Source organism: Eublepharis macularius, chromosome 12, assembly GCF_028583425.1.
Source record: "Eublepharis macularius isolate TG4126 chromosome 12, MPM_Emac_v1.0, whole genome shotgun sequence".
NCBI classification, from domain to species: domain Eukaryota; kingdom Metazoa; phylum Chordata; class Lepidosauria; order Squamata; family Eublepharidae; genus Eublepharis; species Eublepharis macularius.
This window is the reverse complement of record NC_072801.1, coordinates 32,057,483-32,085,225: the sequence shown is the minus strand read 5'-3', so window position 1 is coordinate 32,085,225 and position 27,743 is coordinate 32,057,483. Positions and strand designations below refer to the sequence as shown.

General features: G+C 51.8%; 1 protein-coding gene across 1 annotated transcript; it reads right to left on the bottom strand.

Moving 5' to 3' along the window:
* Window positions 1–1,178: 1,178 nt before the first annotated feature.
* Window positions 1,179–23,535, bottom strand: LOC129338653 (membrane primary amine oxidase-like). The gene is made up of 4 exons (XM_054993046.1): window positions 21,813–23,535; window positions 11,181–11,466; window positions 6,983–7,112; window positions 1,179–6,195 (listed from the first exon to the last, which is right to left on the bottom strand). The coding sequence occupies exons 1-4, from the start codon at window positions 23,392–23,394 to the stop codon at window positions 5,911–5,913; spliced, it is 2,283 nt and encodes a 760-aa protein (XP_054849021.1). The 5' UTR covers window positions 23,395–23,535; the 3' UTR covers window positions 1,179–5,910.
* Between the last annotated feature and the right edge of the window lie 4,208 nt (window positions 23,536–27,743).

The following is a 27,743-nucleotide window of genomic DNA, read 5'->3' as shown; positions in this document are numbered from 1 at the left end:
ATATGCAGGAAAAAAGGACTGTGAATTAATGGGTACCAAAAGGGCTCAAACAGCTGTCTAACGAAACTGGGATCTGCTCCAGGAGGCAGGAATCCATTGGATGGCTTCCATTTCCCCCCCCCCCCAGCATTCCACAGGTGCAGCCAGATGTACCAATTGAAGTCAGCACCTGGGATGCTCTTAAAAGAACCTTAGGATCATAGCCAGAAATGCCTCCTCCCTCCTCCCCAGCTTTAACACTTAGCCTGATGAAGAGCTCTGGAGAGCTCACACACTGACACTATGTTTTTGTGGTTGGTCTAAATAAACACCGTTAGATGGCCTTGGCCTTTGCTTGGGACAAATGCAGCTATCTACGTTTGTTTTTCTCTTGAGCTCGTTCCCTCTCAAAGCAAACTTGCTAGCTGAGTGCCTGTCAAAAGGCCGAAGACCAGGCCCACCTCCAGGCAAGACTGGGGCTGCTGCATCTTTGATGAATCTCCTAGGTATGAGAAATAGGCCTTTATACATTTAAAAGAGACACCGTCCAGAAAACAACTTGATGAGAACTGAGCATGCCCACTGGCTTCAAGCTGTTGAGAGCAACCTAGGGTCTAATCAGATGATCCTGCAGCTTCCAGTAGATTTCCAAACTTGATCATCAGATGCACAGTGGACCAAATTTGGATCGGGACCGTGATGCAAGAGCCCTTGCCCTCCTTTTCTTGACCTGACACTGTCCCAGGAGCTAGTATCAGCCTTGTTGTTGGGCTGAACTGATGTAATGTTTGGGTGAGAGGCGACCAAATGTCTCCCTAGAATATGCAGGTCCCTTGTCAGGCAGAGAACAACAGAGAAACGCGGCAGAGAACAATGCCGGACTGCTCTTTGGGGCACTGCGGGCCTCTTCACTGGACTGACTGAAAACTTCAGGGCTCCATGACCACCATTAATCTGCTCCCACAAACTGAGAAGGAATGCGCTCTTGTCTTAATATGGATTCTGGGTGGCTCTGGGGAGTTTCGCTCTGCAAACTTTGGGAAGCAGCAGGTCTTTATCACTCTCCTGGACCTCAGTCATGCCTATCATCTATCACTGGAATTAGAAATGGAAAGCAAGCAAGAAAGGGTTGGGAGGGTGAGGCAGAAAAGGGGAGATTCTGACCATTTCTAGCAGAGGGGAGAAATGAACATGCCTAGTTGGTGTGTGTACATTTATTAAAATGTAAGCAAATTTTTAACACTTCCTCATTACCAAAATATTGCTCTTTAGCTCAAGTGGGGGAAAGAACAGGAAGCAAGCCATATGTTTTAAAACAGTCCAATTTTAGATAGCAAATTAAAAACGAATCTTAATGATATCCATATATGTGTGTTTAAAGGAACAATGAGGACTAGAAACAACAGAAGCATCTGGGGGATGGCACGTGTGTCAGCAAGCTGTGGTCTGCCGTGTTCAGTGTTTCAACTGCACACCTAGCGGGGTATTTTCTATTTCCACCCCACCCATCCATGAAGCAAGGGAAGGCGTACTCAAGTACAAAACTCTGTCAGGGAGCCTGGCACCCTCTTGCTCCCTCACAAAGCAGACAGGAGGAGGAAAAGGACCCCTCCTGGTGGGAGTTTCCTAAGGTTGCCAGCCTCCAGGTGGTGGCTGGAGATCTCCCGGAATTACAACTGATCTCCAGGTGACAGAGATTAGTTCCCCTGGAGAAAATGGCTGCTTTGGAGGGTGGACTCTATGGCATTATACCATTCTGAGGTCCTTCCCCTCCCCAAACGCCACCCATTCCAGGCTCCACCCCCAAAGTCTCCAGGAATTTCCCAGCCTGGACCTGACAACCCTACAGCTTCCTCTGCCTGTTGCCTGCCTAGGTGAGCCTTCATGCTATCCAGACTCAGCCCAAACATCATGGAGAAAATGCCACGTGGCTTGTCTGCTCCCCGGGCCCTCCAGTCCTCCCCCCACTTAGTGGCCTTGTTTGCTGATGGCCAGAGAAATGTCCGAGGCCTGTGATAGGACAGAGGAGGGGAGGGGTGCACTGCACGTGACCAGGGGAGGCCGTGAGGCCTGGCCTGAGAGAAGCCCCCTGCCATAGGAGGGTCAATTTATATCATTCCATAAATGACAACCGTGTATAATGAGACATTTTGGGATGAGATTGTATATGGGTAGGGGAGGCTGTGTCACTAGGCCTAGATGAATGAGGTGTTGGGGTGGGAAGGGCAAAGATTGCTTTTGTTTCCAGCCTCTTGCTCTTCTGAATCAGCAATTTAACAACATATAACCAAAGGGACTCCAATGGCCAGTCCGACCCTCACATGCAGGAAGATTACATCTTTCAATGCTCAAGCACAGGTAGGATTGGCAACTCTGGCTTGGGAAATTTCTGGAGATTTGGGGATGGTGGTACCTGGGGAGGGTGGGTTTTGGGGAGGGGAGGGTGCTTTAACGGTCAAAGAGTTTGACCTTTAAAGCACCCATTTTCTCCAGGAGAACTGGGTCGTTTCCACATGTCCCGGCATAGCACTAAACTCACGCAATGAGGGCATCTTCCTGGCGCGATTTTCATGGCGCGATGATGTCAGAAATCACGCCAGGAAGATGCCCTCATTGCGTAAGGTTAGCGCTATGCCAGGACGTGTGGAAACAACCCTAATCTCTATAGTCTGGAGATAAGCTGTAATTTCAGGAGATCTCCAGGCCAACCTGGAGATTTGTAACCCTACGTGCAGGGGCTGTGTTCAGTTGGAATGCAAATATTGTAACTGTTTTATGCCTTCCCTTAGTTGCCCCAACCCCATCCTCTTTGATTATCAAGCCAGCAGGGAAGGTGTGACATCCTCTGATTTTGGAGCCCAAAATACAGGCTAGAAATAGGGCTCATTCATGTCGCTTTGCAAGTCAGCTTCATATTCCTGTTCACTGAACCAAGTGATATTTTCTACCCATAATGATTTCATCATCCTTGGTTGAGTATCATTGGCACAAAGTAAAGAGCACAAAAGCAACCTGGGCTGTCATTTCAAGAGGCAGTGAACACTGGTGTGCTTGCCAGGAAGGGAGCTGAGGACAGGCCAGTGCTTGCGCCACCCTCCCCGCCAGTGCCTCAGGTCAGAGTCTTATGGAGAGAGCAAGCAGGTGCTCACGTGAACAGGCGCTGGGGAGCCGTGATCTGCTGGATCAGGGCTGCTGGGAACAGTTTGTAACAGAGGCTGAAGTTGAAGAGGGCAGCACTTTCTGATGCTCGTTCTGATAAGAGGCATTGTTGACCACAGACAATGAACTAGGCTGCGCCAGCCAAAGGGTGCCCGAAGCCAAGGGTAATTGATCCCTCCTCACCCCCTCCCCACCCTGTTCAGCCTCTCAATTGATAGAATTGTTACATATTAACCCTCCTGCTTTGGCCTGGCTGCACAAGGAGCAACCTCTCCCACAGTGCTTCCAGATGTGCCACAAGAAAGACCGGAGTGGCCTCAAAGCCCCAACATATCTGGTTTTCCCAGTCTTCCTGCAATCTCTGCCTTTCAAGGAACAATGTGTATAGTTTGAGCCGCAGGTGGGGGGAGAGAGGTGATTTGAAAAATGAATCAGAACAATTCAGTACGCAGTATTGCCCTCCTGTTCAGAAAGGGAGCTGCCCCAATTCTGTCCTGTACCTCTTGCTTAACAGCTCTCTCCAACATTTGCCCTTTTCCTGACACTTCCCTCTCCTTGGCTGTTTTCACACTACTAACCTGGGCCGAATCCACATTTCCCTACCTTCCGCTTTTCATGTGCATTAATCGTGTTGGATTCTATCCTGCAGTTTCCTAGTCTGTTTACATCCCTTCTCTTACTGCCGCTGCCTCGCGCTATACTTTGTCCACATCCCTGGTAGAATCGCACAATACAGGGCGGGTTTAGATCTGACGTCGCTGATGACGACATCATGTTCATTTTTTTTCATTTTTTCCATCAGATTTCCGCTATAGCGGGGTTTTTTGCTAAATTGCTATGTCAAGGCCACACCCCTATGATGCCTGTGATTGGTTAATGTTATTCTATGCCTTCTTCTTTGAAATCCATTGGACCATTATTCTGATGGGCTAATTTGAACTGATATTTAAGGTGGGGGTGATCCAAACTCTCCAAACGGGCAGACTAATTATTTGACGTTTGAATGTAATGTTAGAATGACGGATTTCCGCTATAACAGTAATTTCAACAGTTAAATTTTTTTTTTAACAGCCACCGATATTTCCGACTGTTCGACATTCTAAAAATGACACGGAAATGGAAATGACGCCACCCCTTGATGTCTCTGCGGGGATTTTGGAGCACCCCGGTTAAGATTTATGGCCGGGATTGTGCAACAGCACTGGGAAAGTCCCCTTTTTTAAAAAAAAAAGGGGGGGAAAGGGTGGGAAGGCAAGCATGCTGCGGAGAGAGTGGAAAAGCTTGATAATTGCACGGCAAAGAGGGATGGTGTTCCGGAAAGGCTGCAAACACGGAAGTGGGATGGTTTGAAGGGGGCGGTCTCCTTGTGAAATGCTTCTATTTGTCCACATCCACGTTGAGAACCACGCAAGAGAAGCGTTTGAACGCATGACAAATTCGTCTGAGGCGCAACGCGAAAGACACGAGAGAATGGCGGAATTGAGGTAAGAGTATGTGAACAGCCCTCTGAGAAGCGAATAATGGGCAGGAAAAAAGCGGAAAACTTGAGACATGTGGATTTGGCCCTGCTTCCATAATGTTGCGAAACATCACACAAAAACCGCGGAAGATAGAGTCTTCTCACGAGAGTATTGCGCGATGTCGCACAAAACTCTCACGATGTCGCGCAAAACTCTTTCGAGAAGACTCTATCTTCCACGTTTTTTGCGTGATGTTTCGCAATGTTACAGAAGCAGGTTAGTAGTGCGAAAACAGTCCAGACTCTACTGCTAAAGACTGGCACATTTCTCCGCTACCACCTCCTGCACATATCTGCTCTCAAGAAGACACTGATATCACAGGCAACTAACACAGGGGAGACTCTGGTCAATGTCATACACTGAACAGTGTCCCCCAGATCGCGCTTCTGTGCCTTCCTGCATTCATTCCAGTAGAAGATTCCAGCGGGAGGTGGGGGGGGGGGCTGGGTAATTCTGTTGCAGCAACATCAAACACAAAACAAGAGGACATATTCTTTGGCACCATAAAAGCTAAGAGGTTTGTTGTGGCAAAAGTTTTCATGCACCACAGTGAACATCCTCAGATGCTGCATGAATATGTCAGTGGTGGTTGCCAGTCAAAGATATACTGAATGCAGCACCTAATGAAGCATGCTCTGGCCCATGGATGCTTTTGCCACATGGAAGGTGCCTTCTAACTCCCTTTTGTTTCAGTAGGAAAGTATCCCCTTTCTGCTCCAAATTCTGAGCTGAAACGATCACGGCCCTTTCCTCTTTGTCCCCCTCTCCAGCTAAGAAAAATAGTGATTCAAGTCTCATAGGCCCTTGTGGTGCACAAGGCACAATGGAGTGCTTAGCACTGAAGAATGGCATATTCAGTCCGAATCTAGCACCTGCCACATTGCTAAGCAGTCACTGAGCCCCAAATGGCAGCTGTTGCTCCATCACAGGACATGCCCAGCAGGAAACCATCAAAAGAGTGGAGCATTTCCTAGAAGAAGAGCTGGTAAGACTCACCATGCATGCCATTTACAGTGACCAAAGAGACTCAACAGTGCGGCTTCACCACATAATGACTTATCACATCAAAACAGTCGCACAGATCCTCCCATGGGTCCTGTAAGTGAAGGCAGAACCATTTTGCTCAGGGGCAGCAGCAGGGAAGGGAAGGGGCGGAAGAGGCAATTCATGGGAGAGGTGCAGGCCAGCCCCAGCTTGGACTCAGCAGTATCATCAATTAGCTAAACTGTGGCATACTTTGGGTAATGCAGGCTCAGGGGCCCGTCAGGTTCTGGAAGCCTGTGTAAGCAAAACTTGGGAGGCTGGGTGAACAGGAGGCTGTCTTTGGCAAGCAAGCAGCCCGGTTGAGGTCACACTCATCAACATCTTGGCCAACGGTGAAGTAGACACTGTCCAGGGACTTGACCGAGGGATCGATGCCAAAGTAGTTGTAAGGCCGAAGGAAAAAGCCCACCCCATTACCCACAGTCACTGTGGTGGGAATATCCTCCGCATGAGGCACATGCAAGAAGCCAACCGAGATCCAAGCCACAAGATCCTGGAGGAGAAAACAGAGATGGAAATCAGCCAGCAAAAGAGCACTTTATCATGTCACAAGTGACATTTTACTGGATCAATGAGGCGTAGAAGATTCTCCTAGCTCTCTTACAGATGCAGATGCGTCAACTGTCACTGGATCAGTTGAGCATGTCCTGCATAGTTAGAATGCTCATTATCTGAGTCACACTGTGGGTAATTTATGCAGCAGTGCCCACTGGAATATGTGCAAGGCCTTGGAATGGTGCCGTTCTGGTCTCTCCCACAATGAGTTTTATGTGGTGCTTGGTACCTCTGAAAGAAGCACTTTCAAACCAAGCAGTATAGCACCCCCATGCCTTCTGAAAGAGAAAGTCTTGGCTAACTTCCTAAAGACATGGAGGAACCAAGCCCAGGGTTCTTTGTAAACAAAATGTTCCACAGAGGTGGAGCCACCACTGCAAAGACCCTGCTCCTTGTAAATGACCATCTAGACCCTGCTAGGAACAGTGCATCAAGCACAGCATCTCCAGGAGGCCTAAAGTGCTTATAGGAGGAGGTGTTTTGCCTCTGCAGGGGGCCCTTTGCTATCTGTCTCTAATGGATGCATCTGCCTCCCCCACCCCCCGCCCAACAGATTCAGGGAGTGGTTTGGTAATCCAGGTCTTAGTTCGGCGCCATGAGAAAAGTCATTTCATGCTTTCGTTCTCCTGGTAGCCCCTGCCCTGGCTTTGCTCACATGAAGTGCTGGCTTTCTTTCCTCTTGCCTTTTTGCTATGCAACCAGTTGCAGGGAGTAACAGCACTCACCTCGTTGCTGATGGTCTCATTGTCTATGAAGTCAGCAAAGGCCACCAAGGGATCCCAAGGGTCATTCTGATTATAGATGGAGGTGCTGGTTGGCTCCTCTTCTTTCCGCTTGGTGACAGCCACCTTGTACCTTGGCGATAAGAAAAGTAGGGGAGAGGTTGAAGGGAAAAACAGACACACGGACCCTTTTTCATGCTCTTGTCTTTTTCCCGATCTTTTCAGAACTGAAAGCTTATTTATTTGGCCCCATTTTTGTTTGATGTATTATGCACCTCAGTCTCTGTGTTGCATTTCTCTCCAAAATTAATTGTCTGCACAGTCCCCCGCCATTGGAAAAAGAGTTCTGATTGGAACAAAGATCCTCTGAGAATGCTCACCTCATTGCATGTCATTTGTTTTGCACAGTTGTTAAACCCCTGAAGCAACCAATGGCCAACAGCCTGCCGGAGAATCTCTCCAACTCTCTCTCCTCCCCAAACTGTAGCATATACAAGTTCTGGCTAAAACCACGTTGTTCTGAGAGATTAAGGCAGTATCTTCCTGGTCATTAAAGCCAGAATCGATTGTGAAGTGTTCTGGGATCTCCTCATGGCACAGGTGTTGAGCCTCGATAATCCATTTTGCATTTTTTGCTCTAGGTGATCCTAATTGCTGTGTTTGTAAGCAGAGTGATATATAATTACGCTGTATAGCAGAGATGACTTGGCTTTCAAGTCATCCAGAAACCTTTAGATTACATATGCATAGTAGGGTTGCCAATTCCAGGTTGGGGAACTCCTGGAGATTTGGGGGAGGGAGAACCTGGAGAAGGCAGGGGTTGGGGAGGTAAGGGAGCTTGACAGAGTGTAATGGTATAGCGTCTGCCTTCCAAAGCATCCATTTCCCCCAGGGGGACTGATCTCTGTAGTCTGCAGATCTCTGTATTTGGAGTTGTAATTCTGGGAGATCTACAGGCCCCACCTGGAGTTTTGCAAACCTACTATATAGAGTGCAGGTACTGATCAGAGAGAGACTCCTCATTGTGCACAATGGACAGACTGAGTGCCCCCAAGGAGCCAGAGGGGACGTTTAAGGGAGAGGAGGAACAAAAGGGGGAGAGGAGATGAACAGACCTGTCATCATGCAGGGGATGGGTCTAGGATGGGTGAAGGAAAGGCACAGGAGTCAGATCCAACATGTTCTTGCATTGAGGAAAAAATCGCGATAAACCAACATCTGTTAAACTTGGGTAAACCCCAGCATGGGGTCAAGATCACTAATGAAGGTATCGAATTTTGTGCATAAATCAGAAAAATGTCTGACTATAAGACCAAAGGTGTGTGTGTGTGGGGGGGGGACAGCCCATGCATCAAAGATCACACTGAAGACCTCTGTGTTGTGGTGGCACCTGCTGTTGCAGCAACGTTTTTAAAAATCTGCACAGCCAATCAGATCCCCAGCAGCCAATCAGAAGCCCTGTTGGGCAAAAGCCCCTCACACTTCCTAAAAACCCTTGTCAGGCACCAGGAAAGGTGCTGGGGGGCAGGGCACCCAGGGGCACCATTTGGAGGAAATTGGAGGAACTAATTTTTGTATCTAAATCTTCAAGTAAGAAATGGGGATCAGGTAAGTGGATTTAGAATTTCACATGCTGTCTTCAAACTTGAAGGCAGAAATGGTCAGGGCTTTTTTTCAGCTGGAACGTGGGGGAACGGAGTTCCAGAACCTCTTGAAAATAGTCACATGGCTGGTGGCCCCACCCCCTGATCTTCAGACAGAGGGGAGTTTAGATTGCCCTCAGCGCGGAGGGCAATCTAAACTCCCCTCTGTCTGGAGATCAGGGGGCGGGGCCACCAGCCATGTGACCATTTTCTCCGAGGGCAACCCACTGAGTTCCACCACCCCTTTTCCCAGAAAAAACACCCTGGAAATGGTAGTATGTGTCCTGGTGGGGCTCTCAGTGAAGATAATTCCGCTGAAACCCAAGAGTTTTCTGTAGATTTTTTGTAGTAAGAAGGTTATCTATTTGAATTGGTATGCATCAAAATATAGTTTTACATTGGGGATTCCCTCTAGTGTTTGATGGTGATAGGGTGCACCTGTTTAGACTTATTTCCTAAGTGGATACCTTTCTCTAGCACATTCTCTGTCCATGCTATTAAGTACAAACATTTCTTGTACTTAATATCTGATGTATCTAGTCATCTTCCATTTAGCCTGGAAGATGGCCCCTACCTTGACTTGAAAGAAAAAAAGGAAGTAGCGACTATCAGAGTTCCAAGAATGATTATAAAATGTATAAGGAATAATATTAAAGATACAAATATCACAAAATTGCAAAAATGTGAAAAAGATTATTACAAAATTGAAAAAAAACACCATTATTGTAATTAGAGATATGTTTAATTTCCTTGACTTGGCCGATCTGGCCGTGTGGACCCAAGCCATGGTGACTGCAGAACCTGACTATTGTAATGCACTCTACATGGATCTGCCCTTGAAGACAACTTTGAAGCTCCAGTCAGTGCAGAATGCTGCAGCTCAGTTATTATCAGGAGCTAGGGGCAGCATGCATTTTATACCTATTCTGCAGCACTCCATTGGCTGCCCATGAATTACTGGGTTCAATTCAAGGGACTGGCTATCACCTACAAAATGGCCTAGCACCCACCCTGCAGGTCCTTCTGTCCTATGATGTTCTGCTGTGACAGCCCAGCTCATGTAAACAAAGTGTTCTGAAGGTGCCACCTTGCAAATGAGTACAATTGGCAACTGCCTGTTTATGTATAATCTCTTGTGGAATGGCCTGCCTGAGCAGGTCAGAAAGATTCCCACACTTCTTTCATTCCACAGAGTGTGCTGAACAGAAATGTTCAGGAGGACATTTTTATAAGTGATTAAAGCAGTCATATATGAAACAGTTCAGGAAGGTACTTTTTAAAGGGAATATGATTGTTGTCTACTGCAATATTTATTGTACATTTGGTTTTATTACGTTGTCATCTCTTTTTGTAATTCCATGTTCTGCACTGTTTATCGTATAATGTGCCTTTGAAAGCTTATTTACGTTGTTTTCTACTTCTGTAATCCTAGACCTGTTGCTTTGTTCATTGATTGACTAATGCTGTCTGATTATATCATTCTGTAATATATTCTGTGGATTCACTATGAATCTCAGAGTCTCTCTACACGAGACATCTGACATGTGAAGAACACGTGTCCGTAGATGCAATGTTGGCTGGGAAGTGTAGTTTAAAAAGACAGAGCAAAGGCAAAGTCTTTGCTATACACTGGAGCTGTGTGAAGAGGCTGTGAAATGCCAGAAGGGAAACTTCAGCCCATTATAACCTCTCCAGGTCCAAGCCTGACTCTGGAAGGCAGCTGCAGCCCATTTCCATTCCTCCTTGCCCTCTGGTTGGGATCCCACACAGTTAGACTGGAGAGGTGAAATTGACAGAGCCTTCTAGAAGGCAAAGGTGAAATTAACAAACCCTCTGAGGAGCAATCTCTCTGTCTTTTAAAACTATGCTTCCCTGCTAACATTGTGTCTCCCTACACTTGGTGAACATGCACCAAGGCATCTTGTGTAGAGAGACTCTCAGTGAGAAAGGTGGGCTATAAAGTAAATAAACAATACTGAGGCCTGCTACCTTTCTATATGTGCTCAATATTTGAGGTCGCTTCTGTAGGGTTTTCGAGCATGACTGCCATCTTCTTGTCAGTGGTTTGTGACATGCCTCTGAGTAGCCATTAAAGGACCTTTCCAATTTGGGTTGTCTAATTGCTGTAGCCAAAGGGTTGACTAAAAGGTCCAGCAATGCCATGCATGACAGTAGCTTGGCCTTTTTTTTTAGTTTTGAGATGACTTTTTAAACCTCCTTTTCCTGTTATTTTTCAATTTAGGCTTTCATGATCATCTTCCAGGGACAATTCCTGACACTAAACAGGCTTGTCAGCTCTTGGTTGGAAAATTCCTGGAGATTTCAGGGGTGGAGCCTGGGGAAGGTGCGGTTTGGGGAGGGGAAGGACCTCACTGGGATATAATGCCATAAAGTCCACCCTCCAAAACAGCCGTTTTCTCCAAGGGAACTCATCCCTGTAACCTGGAGATCAGTTGTAATTCCAGGAGATCTCCAACCAACAGGAGGTTGGCAAATCTAATACTGAACAAGATGATACTTCTCTATAAGACAAAGAAGAGGCCACAGCCCTCGCTCACCTGCCCCAGCTGATAGACTTCTCCATGGTGCTGGTTTCAGGCAGGTGCTCGCCTGCAAAGCTGACAATCTGGATGCGGTAGCTACGCTGATGGCCCCACTGGTTTTCCTGGCTCGTGGTAAAGTGCAGGTATCGTGGGACTTTGCCATCAAGTGGGAAGGCAGCCTTTTCCTCCTTATCCAGGATTTGGTTGGTGATTATGGGCCGCTGAATCTGGTGCTCTGGGCTCCAGGGCACCTGCACAGTCTCAAATGCCATATCAAGAGCCATCAAGGAGTTCTTGGTCCCTAAGAAGCAAAAATAGGAAAACACACACTTTGTGATTGCCAGGGGCGGCGCAAGGGTTTTTGGTGCTTGCGGCTGGCCGGGTGCCCCCCCCACGCACGCAAGCGCTGCGTTCCGGCCTGCATGATGATATCACGCATGACATCATCACGGGAGTGCGCACGCCGCCGCCAGCCCAATTGCTGCGGCGGGTGGCTCTGACGGTGTGCGGGTGGCCTCCGAGCTCTCCCGCTCGGTTGCCTACGCCACCGCAGATGCCTGCCCGCGGCGACTGAGCCCAGCCGGGGGCGTGTGCTGGCAGCGGTGGCGGCGCGGGGCTGGAGAGCTAGGAGGCCGCAGCTCTGTGGCGTGTGCTCCCGCCCCCGCGCCTCCTCCAGCGCTCCCTCCGGCACCCCGTGCCTGAGGCCATCACCTACCTGGCCTCAATGGGCGCACCGGCCCTGGTGATTGCTGCCTAGCTACCTCTGGGGTTAAGCCCTTGAGTGGACTCATGGCCCAGCTGTATTGTGGGGATAATAACAAACTTGACTTTGTTCACTGCTTCAAGTAGGGCACTAAACTTTCAAGAGCCAGTTTGGTGTAGTGGTTAAGAGTGCAGGACTCTAATCTGGAGAACTGGGTTTGATTCCCCACTCCTCTGCTTGAAGCCAGTTGGGTGACCTTGGGTCAGTCACAGCTTCTAGCTCTCTCAGCCCCACCCACCTCACAGGTGCTTGTTGTGGGGATAATAATAACATAGATGGTTGTTGTGGGTTTTCCGGGCTGTATTGCCGTGGTCTTGGCATTGTAGTTCCGGACGTTTTGCCAGCAGCTGTGGCTGGCGTCTTCAGAGGTATAGCACCAAAAGACAGCGATCTCTCAGTGTCACAGTGTGGAAAAGGTGTTGGCTGGTCATTTTTATCTACTCAGGAGGGGTGGGGTTGAGCTGAGTCATCCTGTAAGAGTTTCCCAGGGTGTGGAATGCTAATGGCGGGAGGTTTCACTGTATCCTGAGGAGGTTCTTTTGCATATGGATTGGTGCTTGATGTGCTAATCTTCTCTGCAGGGCTATTGTCGGGTGTAGAGTGTTTTGTTAGCCTGGTGTTTTTCAGAACTGGAAACCATGCTCTGTTCATTCTTAAGGTTTCTTCTTTCCTGTTGAAGTTTTGCTTATGCTTGTGAATTTCAATGGCTTCCCTGTGCAGTCTGACAAAGTAGTTGGAAGTGTTGTCCAGTATTTTGGTGTCCTGGAATAAGATACTGTGCCCTGTTTGAGTTAGGCTATGTTCAGCCACTGCTGATTTTTCCAGTTGTCCAAGTCTGCATGCAGTGTCTTTCATGTTCTTTTATTCTTGTCTGGATGCTACGCTTTGTGGTCCCGATGTACACTTGTCCACAGCTGCAGGGTATATGGTATACTTCTGCAGAGGTGAGGGGTCTCTACTGTCTTTTGCTGATCGTAGCATCTGTTGTATTTTTCGGGTGGGTCTGAATACTGCTTGAAGGTTATGCTTTTTCATAAGCTTTCCCATCTGATCAGTAATTCCTTTGATATATGGCAAAAACACTTTTCCTGTAGGAGACTGTTTTCCTTGGTTGTTTGATTCATCCTGGGTTTGATTGCTTTTCGGATTTCATTTCTGGAGTAGCCATTTGCCTGAAGTGCGTGGTTTAGATGATTAATTTCCTCATTGAGAAAGTGCGGCTCACATATGCGTCTTGCACAATCCACTAATGTTTTCATTATGCCTCTTTTCTGTCGGGGGTGGTGATTGGAGTTTTTGTGTAAGTACCGATCAGTGTGAGTTGGTTTCCTGTAGACCTTGTGACCTAACTGAAAGTTTGCTTTGTGGATGACCAAGGTATTCAGGAATGGGAGTCATGCACAGGGAAGCCATTGAAATTCACAAGCATAAGCAAAACTTCAACAGGAAAGAAGAAACCTTAGGAATGAACAGAGCATGGTTTCCAGTTCTGAAAAACACCAGGCTAACAAAACACTCTACACCCGACAATAACCCTGCAGAGAAGATTAGCACATCAAGCACCAATCCATATGCAAAAGAACCTCCTCAGGATACAGTAAAGCCTCCCGCCATTAGCATTCCACACCCTGGGAAACTCTTACAGGATGACTCAGCTCAACCCCACCCCTCCTGAGTAGATATAAATGACCAGCCAACACCTTTTCCACACTGTGACACTGAGAGATCTCTGTCTTTTGATGCTACACCTCTGAAGATGCCAGCCACAGCTGCTGGCGAAACGTCAGGAACTACAATGCCAAGACCACGGCAATACAGCCCGGAAAACCCACAACAACCATCGTTCTCTGGCCGTGAAAGCCTTCGACAATACATCAATAATAACATACTTTGTAATTCGCTCTGAGTGGGTGTTAAGTCATCCTGAAGGGTGGTATATAAATCGAATATTATTATTAGAAAAGTGGTAGATAACCACAGGAGTGGTAGCCTTCTTGCTGTGTTGCTGTAATAGCTCATTAGGGACTATCTTCATCCTTAAGATTTTTTGGAAGCTTTACTTTCTTGGCATGTGTTAAATTCAAACAGGAAGGGAGCATTTTCTGTTACTGCCCAACAATTTTGTAATTCCTTCCCTTTATAGCTGTGTTGTTTCGACTATTATAGTTTTTGTGTGTGTGTGTGGACAGCCACCATGTAGGAGAACGTACCACTTTTCTCCTCCAATTTATGACTATTGGTATGGGGTTTTTTTACAACAATCCTGCAGCATAGGTCATTTTGTACCAATGGGGAGCTGAAGAGTAAAATACGACTTATCCAAGGACACAAGGACATGACAGAAATTAAACTTAAGGCCAGGTGTCCGGAGCAGGACCTTCCTGCCCCGGACTGGGCCCACCCAGGGCCCCCCCTGGACCGAGGCCAGGCCCCGCCAACGCCCCCCCCGCTCGCCAGACCCCCAGCGCTTACCTCAAGACCCGGGGGAAGCCGGCTCGAAGGAGCGCCGACGGGCGCGGCGGCAGAGCAGCGCCCGGGCGTGGCGCAGGCCGGAGGAAGCGGCCGGGCCGGGGAATGCCGGGCCGCCGCCGCCGCCGCCACCACCCCCGCAGAGGGGCACCAGACCGGCGCCCCCGACAACGCGGGCGGCGGCGGGCAGGGAAAACCTGGAGAGGCCTCCGCCGAGAAGGCGGCTGGGTGGAGACATGGCGGCCGAGCAGGCCAGGCCCGGGCCGGGAAGGGGAAGGGCGCGGGTGCGAGCAGCGGAAGGGAGGCGGGCACCCGAGGCAGCGCGGAGCCAGATTGGGGAGCAGAAGGTTGGGAGGGCTCCCCAGTATGAAGAGACTGGCACGAGAAGGGGGAAGGAGAAGGGGTCAGCGGAGTGCAGGGAAGGGAGGAAGACGGAGGAGGCAAGCGAGCTGAGAGGAAAGGGGTGGGAACAGACAAGGGAAGGCACCAGTGACAGGACGGACAGCAGAGCACGGGGCGGGGAAAGGAGGGAGCACGATGGTGGATTGGGGGAGAGGGGAGAAGCGGGTTGAGGCGGTGGCAGAAAAGGGAAGAGCCCGAGGACGCCGAGGAGGAGAAGTTGGCGGGGAGAGCGCATACGGCCAGAGCGAGGAAGCGAGAGAGAGGGGAAACGGCCATAGGCTCTCCAGGCAGCTGGTAGGAGGCAGAAGCCAGTGGCTCAACTGCTGCCCCCGCCCAGTCTGAGGCCGAGGGAACTCCTTTGCCACCACCCCAACCGGGGTCCAAGGGTACGGCAGAACAGGGGGGGCCAGCGGCGGGTAGGGCGGGGCCTCACAAACTGGTGGAGAATGCAGGCACTGGCAGCCCCGTGAGACCCCCCCGCCCTTACCTGCCCACCCCCGCAGGTTGGCGCAGCCCTCGCTCGCTGTTGAAGCCCGCCACCTTAAGCGCCCCAGGGACAACCGCGCCGTCCGGCAGCGCCAACCCCGGCATGGACCTCACCCAGTTCGGGCAATGGCTGACAGAGCATCAAGGGCAGCTGTTACGCGAGGTAGCCCAGCAGCAGTTGGACGCCCAAGCCGCCCTCACCCGGCAGCAACAGGACGCCCAAGCATCCCTGGTGCGAGACCTACAGCAGGTCCTTGCCCAGGCGGGGGCGGGAGCGGGTGTAGCCGGAGCAGGAGGCGGCGCCCCTGCCCCCCGTCCACCGTTCCAACTAGCCAAGCTGGGCCCGGAAGATTACGTTGATGCCTTCCTAGAGGCCTTTGAGCGCACGGCCGAAGCTGCCGGATGGGCCCCAGCCCAGTGGGCCTTCATACTGGGTCCATACCTGACAGGGGAGGCTCAGGCCGCCTTGAAGGCCCTGCCCAAGGCCGAGGGCGCCGACTATGCCAAGTTGAAGGATGCCATCTTGGACCGGTATGAGATAACGCCGGATACATATCGCCAGAAGTTCCGGGCCCTGACCCTGCAAAAGACGGACCGCCCCCGCACTCTCGTGGCCAACCTGCAGGACGCCGCCTACCGCTGGCTCAAGCCGACCACAGATGAGGGGCGACGAATCGCCGACCAGGTGGTCCTGGAGCAACTCCTCCAAGTGATCCCTACCCGAGCTAGGAACTGGGTGGCCTACAACAAGCTGGGCACCCTGAAGGAGGCCACCGTATTGTGGGACAACGTGATGGCGGCTGAGACCCGGGAGCCTCCCCGGGGGGACACCCGGCCCAGTGGGGAAGGGGGCTCCGCCACAGGGACTCGAGGCGGCCAGGCGAGACCCGGGGTGCGAGGGCCCCCGCCCGGCGCCAGGGGGCGGAACCCACCGGGAGTGCCGGTGGGGCCCCGGGCACCCTGGCCTGTACTGCCGCCACCAACCCCAGCCCCCGCGGCCCGACCAGGAGGGGGAGCCGGGAAGGAAACCAGCGAGAAAGGCCCCTGCTTCACCTGCGGGCAGTGGGGACATTGGAAGCGTGAATGCCCCCTCATGGAATGCGACCTCGGCTGGGACACCGCCCTGCCGGTCTCGCTCAGAACCTCGCGGCCCCCACCCATGCTGGTACATGTCCGGGTGGCAGGGCGGCGGCTGACGGCCCTACTCGACAGCGGGAGCTCAGTTTCCATGGTCCGGTCCCATCTCCTGCCCCCGGACCTCCCCGTGGTCCGGCAAGCCACCATTGCCTGCTTTCACAACCATATCGAGGAGTGCCCCGTCGTCCTGCTACCCGTCACTTACCAGGGGCGCACCTGGGACACCCCCTTGGCGCGGGTGCGGGCTCTCCCATACCCGGTCCTACTTGGAAGGGATGGCCCTCACTTCCGGCCCGCCATGCGAGAGGCACTTCCGGTGGTCGAGGGGGAGGAGGACGAAGAAGCCCTGGCCGGGGAAGAGGTGGACGAACCCGAGGCCAACCCCGCAGAGGCCGAGGCGGCAGGTGCCCCTGAGCAGCTCCGCCAGGAGTGGGGAGGGGAACCTCAGTTCGCGGCAGACCAAGCCAACGACCCCACCCTAGAGGATCTACGCCGGATGGTGGCGGTAAGCGAAGGGGCCGTCCTTGACCCCCGTCGGGCGGGAAGATGGCCCCAAGTCGTCCAGGAGGGGGGGGCGTTGGTACCGGAAGGTGAAGGGAGCCCGGGGGGAGGTTTCCCAACTGCTGGCGCCTGCGGCCTACCGACCCGAGATCCTGAAGACCGCCCACGATCACCCCTGGGCGGGACACCAGGGCGCCAAGAGCACAATGGCCCGGATCGAAGCCCACTTCTACTGCCCCGGCTTGGCCGGGGACGTACGACGACACTGTCGGGCCTGCACCCTTTGCCAGCGGCTGTCCCATCGTCGCCCGGTTAAGGCCCCCCTTGCCCCATTGCCGGTCATTGAGGAGCCCTTCACCAGAGTGGCAATGGACTTCGTAGGACCTCTACCCCGGACGCCGCGGGGGGCCCGCTACATCCTGGTCCTTATGGATTATGCCACCCGGTACCCCGAGGCCCTCCCAATGAGGGACATGAAAGCCCCCGGGGTGGCACGTGCGCTATTGCATTTCTTTGCCCATGTGGGCCTGCCACGGGAGCTCCTGTCCGATTGCGGGAAGCCTTTCACAGCTCAGCTCACGCGGCACCTGTGTCGGACTCTGCAGGTCCGCCAAATTTTCACCAGCGTCTACCACCCCCAGACGGATGGGCTCGTGGAAAGGTTTAATCAGACCCTGAAATCTATGCTGCGGAAGCTGGCCCACGACCGCCCCCAGCAATGGGACTTATACCTAGACCCCCTGCTCTTCGCGGTCCGGGAGACTCCCCAGGCTTCGACGGGGTTTGCCCCATTCGAGCTCCTCTACGGACGCCGCCCTCGGGGCATTCTGGGGCTGGTGGAGGAACGATGGAGACCAGCGCCGGCGGTGGAAGCTCGGCCCATCCCCACCTACGTCCAGGAGCTACAGGCCCGCCTAGCGACCTGTCGAGCTGAGGCGCGGGAACACCTCCAGGCAGCCCAGGAAGCCCAAAAGGCTTACTACGACCGAGGGGCCCGAGCGCGAGAGTTCCGGGTCGGCGATAAGGTTCTCGTCCATCACCGAGTCATGGGGCCTGGGCCAGGGGATCCATGGAGGGGCCCTTACCCGGTCACCAAGGTCAAGGGGCCCTTGTCCTACGAGGTCCAGTGCGGCCCCGAACCCCGGCATTGGAAGCGGCTCCACGTGAACGACCTAAAAGCGTGGCACAACCCCGCGACCCTGCAGTGCAACCTGGCCCCGGAGCCCCTGGAACTCTCAGAAGGAGACCTACCCTGGGCGGCCGACGCGTCAGTGGGGGAAGAGCCTGAGCTGGACCCCGACCTCCGGGCGGAACAGCAGGAGCAGGTGCGAGCCGTGTTCCGCCAAGTCCCAGGGGTCTTCTCGCGCCGCCCGGGGAGGACAGCGGTCATCTCTCATCCCATCCCCACCCCGCCAGGGCGGGTGGCCCGGGCCCCGTGGCGGCCTCTGCCGTGGAAGAAATGGGAGGTCGTAGCCCGGGAGGTGGAGGAAATGTTACGCCTGAACGTGATCGAACCGTCCCGCAGCGCGTGGAGGAGCCCCATAGTGTTGGTAGGGAAACCCGACGGCTCGGTGCGCTTCTGCGTGGATTACCGGCAGGTAAATGCCCTCGCCACTTTCGACGCCTACCCCATGCCCCGGGCCGATGTCCTCATAGGCCAGCTAGGAACAGCCCAGTACCTCTCGGCCCTGGACCTCACAAAGGGGTACTGGCAGATCCCCATGGCACTCGAGGACCGCGAAAAGACGGCCTTCGCGACGCCTCAGGGCCTCTTCCAATTCAAGGTAATGCCCTTCGGGCTCCACGGGGCTGCGGCCACCTTCCAGCGGCTCGTCGACCACATCCTTGCCCACTGCCAAGAGTTCGCCCGGGCCTACATCGACGATATAATTGTCTTCAGCCCCGATTGGCCCTCACACCTGAGGCACCTACGCATAGTCCAGGACGCCCTCCAGCAAGCCAGCCTCCGGGCAAACCCCCACAAGAGCCGCATCGGGTTCCGTGAGCTGACCTACCTCGGATATAGGGTAGGCCACGGGGTGTTGCGTCCTGTCCCCGACAAGGTGGTCACCCTAGAACAGAGCACCCGCCCACGGACGAAACGGCAGCTGAGACAGTTCCTGGGGCTGGTTGGCTATTACAGCAAGTTCATACCAAGCTTCGCGAGCCTGGCCAGCCCCCTTTCCAACTGCCTCCGCAAAGGCCAACCCACCGCCGTCCGGTGGGACCCGACCCGGGAACAGGCCTTCGAGACTCTCCGAGGGGCCCTGTCCACCGCCCCGGTCCTCCACAACCCGGACTTCAGGCGTCCTTTCATCGTCCAGACTGACGCCTCGGACGTGGGGCTCGGAGCGGTGTTGTCCCAGGAAGTAGAGGGGCAAGAACGGCCCGTCCTGTTCATCAGCCGGAAGCTGCAGCCAGCTGAAACCAGATACGCTACAGTGGAGAAAGAAGCCCTCGCCGTCAAGTGGGCCATGGGCGCCCTGCAGTTCTACCTCTCGAACAACCCCTTCACCTTGGTCACGGACCATGCCCCCCTACTATGGATGGCCCGGATGAAGGACCACAATGCTCGCATCCTTAGGTGGTACCTCTCTCTGCTCCCTTTCAGCTTCACCTTGAGGCATCGACCAGGCCGGCTGCAAGTGAATGCGGACTACATGTCGCGGATCCCCGAAGAGGCCCCGGAAGACCAGAAGGCTGGGCCCAGGGAGGGGGTGTGTCCGGAGCAGGACCTTCCTGCCCCGGACTGGGCCCACCCAGGGCCCCCCCTGGACCGAGGCCAGGCCCCGCCAACGCCCCCCCGCTCGCCAGACCCCCAGCGCTTACCTCAAGACCCGGGGGAAGCCGGCTCGAAGGAGCGCCGACGGGCGCGGCGGCAGAGCAGCGCCCGGGCGTGGCGCAGGCCGGAGGAAGCGGCCGGGCCGGGGAATGCCGGGCCGCCGCCGCCGCCGCCACCACCCCCGCAGAGGGGCACCAGACCGGCGCCCCCGACAACGCGGGCGGCGGCGGGCAGGGAAAACCTGGAGAGGCCTCCGCCGAGAAGGCGGCTGGGTGGAGACATGGCGGCCGAGCAGGCCAGGCCCGGGCCGGGAAGGGGAAGGGCGCGGGTGCGAGCAGCGGAAGGGAGGCGGGCACCCGAGGCAGCGCGGAGCCAGATTGGGGAGCAGAAGGTTGGGAGGGCTCCCCAGTATGAAGAGACTGGCACGAGAAGGGGGAAGGAGAAGGGGTCAGCGGAGTGCAGGGAAGGGAGGAAGACGGAGGAGGCAAGCGAGCTGAGAGGAAAGGGGTGGGAACAGACAAGGGAAGGCACCAGTGACAGGACGGACAGCAGAGCACGGGGCGGGGAAAGGAGGGAGCACGATGGTGGATTGGGGGAGAGGGGAGAAGCGGGTTGAGGCGGTGGCAGAAAAGGGAAGAGCCCGAGGACGCCGAGGAGGAGAAGTTGGCGGGGAGAGCGCATACGGCCAGAGCGAGGAAGCGAGAGAGAGGGGAAACGGCCATAGGCTCTCCAGGCAGCTGGTAGGAGGCAGAAGCCAGTGGCTCAACTGCTGCCCCCGCCCAGTCTGAGGCCGAGGGAACTCCTTTGCCACCACCCCAACCGGGGTCCAAGGGTACGGCAGAGCAGGGGGGGCCAGCGGCGGGTAGGGCGGGCCTCACACCAGGTTTCCAAAATCTGACAAATACCCCATGTGCTGGACTAGTTTTGCAGGATATAAAGCATTATTATTGTACTGAAACAGATGACAAGCAGCAACACAGCCCATACACTCTGCTTGGCAGAGTGTATGGGCTCCTACCAGTTCCCTGCCCTGGGCCTAGGGGCAACTGGCTTGTTGGCCCAGACTGGGACCTCTCCTTGGCATCAGAGTAGATGATTGCACCAAATCATCACAGCTCTTCACTTGAGTGGAGTAACCAGGCAAGGGAGAGACTGGAGACAGAGCTTGGGAGGGATCGTTTCCTCATCTGCCAGTGGATTTCTGTCTCTGGAAATTATCCAGAACAATGTCACCATTGCTGCAACAGCATTTCTTTTCGCACTGTGTAGCTGTAAAGCTCTAGAATTTGGTTTAGGAACATTTCTTGCCCACAGAAGTTACAAGTGGATGTTTCCTCATGCCCCAATGCCTGGATCTTTCTAACTCTTCATTGGTTACACCACTTTCTGTCTTCCTATACTTAGGGTTCAAAACCTGACAGTCCTGGGACTTCCCCAGCAACATATAGCTTGACTCATATAGCTTGACTCACTGCTGCTCCACAGATATATGGTTGGAGCTTGGTTTCTGCTTATGGCACGTGGTGTGTGTGTGTCTAGATTTTGTGGGGTGATTTTGGGTGTTATTGGTGAATATGGGCAGTAATAGATAAGCTTAGATTGCTAGCAAAGCATTAGGGGAATTGCAAAAAACACAGTACTCTACTTTTCTTTGCAGTCTCAAGAGTGGATGTTATGGACTTTTTAGGCTACCCAGCTCTGTGAATAAAGGATGCCTCTCCTCATTTCAGACAAATCCCCCACCATCACCATCACCAGACACACACACAGAGGACCCTGGAAGGGGGCCTTAGGAGAGCCTTCCAAGGGTAAGCTGGGGGGCAGGGAGCACCTGCCTCATCGTCTCTGTATTGCCTACCTTACTTACATTTCATCTTTTACCAAGGCTGGCCTTGTTATGAAATGCCGAGCACTAAAGTCTCACTCTTAATTCAAATTTATGCAAATATATAATTTCTTTCAAATATAGACTATGGATTGCTTGGGATGAAATTTATATTTGGAATGGGAGGCAGGCTAAGAGTGAGGTATGCAGCAATAGCCTCTGCCAATGATATCCATAGTTAAAGTGGACGTTCGTAACATTTTGAGAAGTGTAAGGACCTACCTGCAATATCCAAATCTACTTTGTAGTTCATGAGATGACTGTGCATAGTCCCAAGTGTGTGCTCCCCAACCCTGTTTCCATATGCTTTCCCCTTGCCAGTGAAGAAGGAGGAGCTGATGTATCCCGTGGCATGGACCTTGACTTCTATAGCACCGTTTTGGTAGAAAACAAAATCCCAGACATAATCATAGTTGATGAGGGTGGAAACAGCCCTTAAGACCAGAGCATATTTGGCTAAACCCCCATAATAAAAAGAGCCCATGTTGGAGAAATGGCGACGCAGAGGCACCCCCATGTCATGCTCAAAGATGCAGAAAGAGTTCTTGTTTAGTTTGGGGGTATCAGAATCTATCAAGTAATGTCGGTCCACATAGGTGGCCGTATAGGGGCAGTCCACACCCTGAACCAGTTCAAAAGAAAACTTCCCAATGCCAAGGCTGCCGTCCATGTATCTGGTCACCATCCCGCCCGGACAGTCAGACCCGTATGTGGCCAGGGCTTCCTGCAGACTCAGCTCATAGACAATTCTCTCTGTGCCAAACCTGATATCAAAGAGACGTGGCCCAGTGTTCACATTCATCCCAAAAGCAAAGCTCCATGACTGGTAGGTAACATGACTGCCAGTGATGCTGTAGCGTTTCCCTTGGGGCTCAAACTGCAAAGGGCTTAGAGGAGCCAAAGGTGGCGGCGGCGGCGGCTTCATGGATGCAAAATCATTCTCCAGCTGGACTCTCTCCACTCTGATCTCCTTTACAAGCCTGTCTTTGAAGTCCTTTTCCAATTGTGCAAGGCCCTGATAATACTGGCCATTGTAGAAAACATTCTTCACTTTCCAGTGGGAGAGGTTCAAGCTGCTGTGATCCACCAGGATCTCCAAGCCAACAGGGTAGATGAAGTAGCCGCTTCCAAACACATTCTGGAAAAGGACAAACCAAGTAGCTCGGTCTCCAGACTCAAGACCTCGGGGGGCTGTGGTCAGAGTAGCCAAGTTAGTCTCAGGATAATCACAGCATTCTTTGAGGAAGATGGGGGCCTTGGAGAGCTCACGGAAAATAAAGTTGTCAATGTCCTGGTATTCCCTCTCAGTCACTGGTCTGCTGTTATATGGCACTTTTTTGCCAAACTTCCTGAGCGTAATGTCCCGATGGTATGTAGGATTTGGAAGCGGACCTACCAGGAATTCTGTAACATTTGGCTCTGGCTGGCCTCCAAAGAACACCACAGCCAATGCCTGCCGAGGGGGCCGAACCCGTCCATGGTCTAGGAAGCCCAGTGCATCTGCTTTCACAGGGAGGTACACATCCAGATAGTAAATGCAGTTATCTGCTGGTTCTGCGTGAAAGGCATCTTGTAGATGCACACCAAGATTGTCCTTGAGGTATTTCACCACTTGACTCATCTCTTCTGCTGTCAAGTCAGCAAAGATGTTACTCTTTTCATCACTTATACCTTCAGGGGAACTCTGCAGCTCTGAGCAGACGCAAGTAGTGACTTTCTCCCTTTTAGTCAACAAAACACAAACTAAAGCAAAAACTGTGGCCAGAGCCAAGATCAGGAGAATAACAACTGCTTTCATGTTCATAGCAGTGGCAGCGAAGGCGATAGTCACAGAGGCACCTCAAACGAGTCTGGTTTTGATTTCCTCACTGCAAACAGCCTGGGAATCAGAGAGACGAGAGTCGTGGCTGGGATCCTTGCTGGGGGAGGGAACTCAGCTGGAATCCCCGGGGCTTTGCAACAGACCATAAAAGGAAGCTTTTCTGTCTGCTTCTCTATGTATCCACTTCACTGCCAGCCTTGCTTTTGGCACAGGGTGATGGACCTTTGTGGGAAAGGCAACACCCACAAATGGGGTGCAGACACTGGAGTGAACTCTGTCGGAAAGGGCTTCTGTCCAGATGCTGTAATATGATCCGCCCCTGGCTGAAGATGGAGAAGGCAGTGGTACCTGCTCGCTTGAAACTGTTCAGGATTCAGACCATTCCAAAGCTTCTCTTTGACCTTCCTTTTGCCCTTTGTCCAACCCAGAAATGCAGATTTAACTGCTCTCATCCTCAAGATTCTGTGCAATCTCTGAGCAAAATGTTTTAGCAATCTTCACCATAGGGTGGGGTTTCTCTGCATGTGTGTGTCAATCCCTGGGAATTCCTAACCAAGAGACAGCACATTTGGGTATGAGGGAGGGATCAAGTGCCAAAGTAGTTAGCCTCCTCTGTCCATGCCGTTAGTAGGCCCCAAAATGGACCCATGTGTCATCAGTGTCTGCTGGAAGGCAGCAAGCTGTGCAAGCCATGTACCCAGGGCATTTTTTCTGGGAAAAGAGGTGGTGGAACTCAGTGGGTTGCCCTCGGAGAAAATTGTCACATGGCTGGTGGCCCCGCCCCCTGATCTCCAGACAGAGGGGAGTTGAGATTGCCCTCTGTGCTGCACAGAGGGCACTCTAAACTCCCCTCTGTCTGGAGATCAGGGGGCGGGGCCACCAGCCATGTGACCATTTTCAAGCGGTTCCGGGACTCTGTTCCACCGTGTTCCAGTTGAAAAAAAGCCCTGCATGTACCACTGCCTCCTTCACAAAGGAACAAGAGCATCCCCAGTTGCATGTTGATACCCTTAGTGGATTGTGATGTCCCAAGCGAGTGGTGAGCTGGCCTTGAATATAACAGGGAACCAGTTTTTGACAAAATGCTCCTTTGTGAAGCGATCCCTGATGCCAAGCCAACAGGAGCAATGCTTTGAAATAAGATCTGCCTCCTGCACAACTCTGTAGAAAATAATGGAGGTGTCTGAAGGCATTTCGTTGCTATTTGTGTGGGCAGTACCATAGTTTCTGTTAACTATTACAGGTCAATCTCAAAGAACTGGAAATGTGTTGAAGAGCAAGGAGCAACTGTCTAAGATAGTCAGAACAGTCAGGGTGCTTGAGAGGTCATATTTCATAGGGTCATATTTCAGAGCACTGCTGCCCAAGACGCTGTTGACTGGCCACAAAGTTCTGTTGCCCCAAAGGGATAATTGTCACAAAGCTAAGATGCAGTTTCAGGCTGGCTGTTCCTGGTCTGCATTAAGGCCAGATTGGGGGGCATAGGCAGTTGTACCCAAAACCAGATTTGAAAGGTATGCCCTCGAGCTCAAGATTCCTAAAGCTGGTGATGTAAGCTGCAAGCCAAAGAAACTAGAAGTGACATCAAGAACACCTCACCCTTTCAGCTGATTCTGATTCTCTGTTCAGTTGAACAGCAGTAAACTTCAGCCTCTGAAAGCAGCCAATCAGTTCTCTCATGAGGCATTTATAATTGATTCATGAATTACTAGGTCTTCTTTAGGGGCAGCGGTGGAGGGGGGAGAGGGTGTTACTGCATAGCCAGCGGGAGCTGCAAATCTTTTTATAACTATAATTTCATAAATGCACTATTACAATCATAAACAAAAAATAGGAGCAATGACTTTGACTTGCTACAAAGTACAAAGTAAAAATCAGCACTTAAGCAAATAATATTTATTCATGAATGCTTAAAACAAACCTGGCATCTGGGAGAGAATGCCTTAAGGAAATAAGATGAGATACAAAATATTTAAATAAATAAGTAAAATAGGAAGTCATTAACTATGTTGAAAACAAAGGAACAAAATTAAATGGAGAAGCAGGGCTTTTGCTGAACAGAGCTTGGCTCTGTGTCTTTTACCTGGGGATACAGATTTTTTTAAATGGAGAATATTATATTAACATTCCATTTACTGCATTCAGCTGCAAAGGTGACAACATAGAACATTCCATAGGAAACATTCCACAGGAAACTCCACCAATGTGGTTTCAGCTGACTTACAGTGATCCCTGGCAGGGTTTTCATGGCAAGAGGCTTACAGAGGTGGTTTGCCATTGCCTGCCTCTGATAACTCTAAAGAGGACACAAAAAATGCAGAAATAACGTAACAGGATTGCTCATGCAGTCATCGGGGCATTTCTTACCACCCCCATCCCCCCCACCAAGAAGAACCAGGAAGACTATGAGCTTCTCAAGAACCCTGCTTGTCAAAGCATAGTATGTACGAGTGTCAAAAAGGAAGTAATTATTTACTCAATAAGTAATTAAATTGTGCCAGTGGATGTTCTGATCATCACAAGCATACGTGGCTTTAAGAGGGAATCTGGCAGTTTAATGGAAGATAGGTCCATCATTGCTTACTAGTAATAGGGATTAAGGGGAACCTCCCCATCCAGAGGTAATAAACTTCTGAATGCTACTGCTAGGAGACAACATCAAGGGAAGGCCTTAGCCTCTATGCCGTGTTAGTGGCTCTTCAGGGATGCTAATTACATTGGTCAATAATCTTATTCTGCAGGGCTCTTGTTAAATTCTTATGCCTGGAGCATTTTTTTTGTTTATTTGTGAATTATTTTCAGTAAAATATATTGCGGGGGGGGGCTTGGAATTGAAAAAAGATGACTATTCACTGTTGTGAGTTTACAGCGTCCATCAAGAATGAATCCTGATTCCTTTTGTTGTGATGTTACTATGAATGCTTCCAGATGGCCAGAAATTGCGGTTTTTCTGCAGAAATAATCGCTTACTGGCCACGCGTTCACCTTCGTCTCCATCCGCTTTGTCTCGCAGTGTGCCGTGCCATTCCGCTTCCGGATGTTCGCACAGGCAACTGAGGTACCCGGGATTGGTTGTTTCCTCCCCATCACAGTTGACGTCGGGGGCCTTCATTGGTTCGCATTTCGTTGTTTTTTTTAGTTTTTTTTACGTGTTTTGCGCAAATGCGCAAACGCGCAGGTATGCAAATATGCAGCGTCAACATTTGTGCGCTTTTGTGCATTTGTGCATTTGTGCACATTTGCGCAGTTTGATGTGTGCAAACGTGCGACTGTGCAAATGGCGCCCAGTTTTAAAAAAAAAATTAAGGGAATATTGTTGCCGGCCGGCCGGCAAAGGCAGGAGGGAAAGGGGAGGGCCTCTCCGCAGCGACGAAGCGTCCAGAAGTGTGCAAACCCGCAATACCGCGTTCACACCGTCCACTTATAGAGCGCAACCAAGTGCCATGGACCGCAGGTAAGCCGGGACGGGAAATTGTGGGTTTTTACGAGTGAGGTCCCTGAAAAAGCGAAAGCGCTCGCTCTATTTATGCCCACCTGGAATCGGCCCTGGTGTCAAAATATGCCCTTGGCTGAGTTTCCAGTGAAGCTGTAATAAAAACAGATGCCAACAACTGTGAAGGAGGTGCAAAGATTCCTTGGGTTCTCACAGGGCTTTTTTTCTGGGGAAAGAGGTGGTGGAACTCAGTGGGTTGCCCTCGGAGAAAATGGTCACATGGCTGGTGGCCCCACCCCCTGATCTCCAGACAGAGGGGAGTTGAGATTGCCCTTCGCGCCGCTCGGCAGCGTGGAGGGCAACCTAAACTCCCCTCTGTCTGGAGATCAGGGGGCGGGGCCACCAGCCATGTGACCATTTTCAAGAGGTTCCGGAACTACGTTCCACCACGTTCCAGCTGAAAAAAGCCCTGGGTTCTCTGATTTCTTCAGAATATTTGTAAAAGACTTTACAAATTAGCTGGTATAGAGGCAACACCTCTGTGCCAGCTAATAAAGAACAACTTTGTGCGAGAAGCAGAGAATCCCTGTGGCTACACCGAACCTTTGGGAACAGCTGTTAAAAATAAAGGAGCGCCTTTGTGGAGGAGGAGGGGCTCCTCCCTCCCCCCTCAAGCCTTTTCCCCAAGTTTCAAGCAAAGCCAAGAGTGCTTAGTCTTCCTGAATATTTATAGGTTTGTGATGATTCTCAGATTTTATGAGCTGTTTCGGGCATGAATTCCTGTTCATTCCAGCGTATCCCTTTCTCTGCTCTCTTTCCTGTTGTCTAAATTTAGACTGTAAGCTTCTTGGAGCAGAAGCCTCACTCTTAACTTTTTCGGTTGACTTTTACATTGCTA

Coding starts and splice junctions, on each gene's coding strand:
- LOC129338653 (XM_054993046.1), bottom strand. CDS start 23,394: ATGAACATGAAAGCAGTTGTTATTCTCCTGATCTTGGCTCTGGCCACA. Junction 11,467..21,812: donor AGTAGATTTGGATATTGCAG/GTAGGTCCTTAC, acceptor TTTGCTTCTTAG/GGACCAAGAACTCCTTGATG. Junction 6,196..6,982: donor ATGAGACCATCAGCAACGAG/GTGAGTGCTGTT, acceptor TTTCTCCTCCAG/GATCTTGTGGCTTGGATCTC.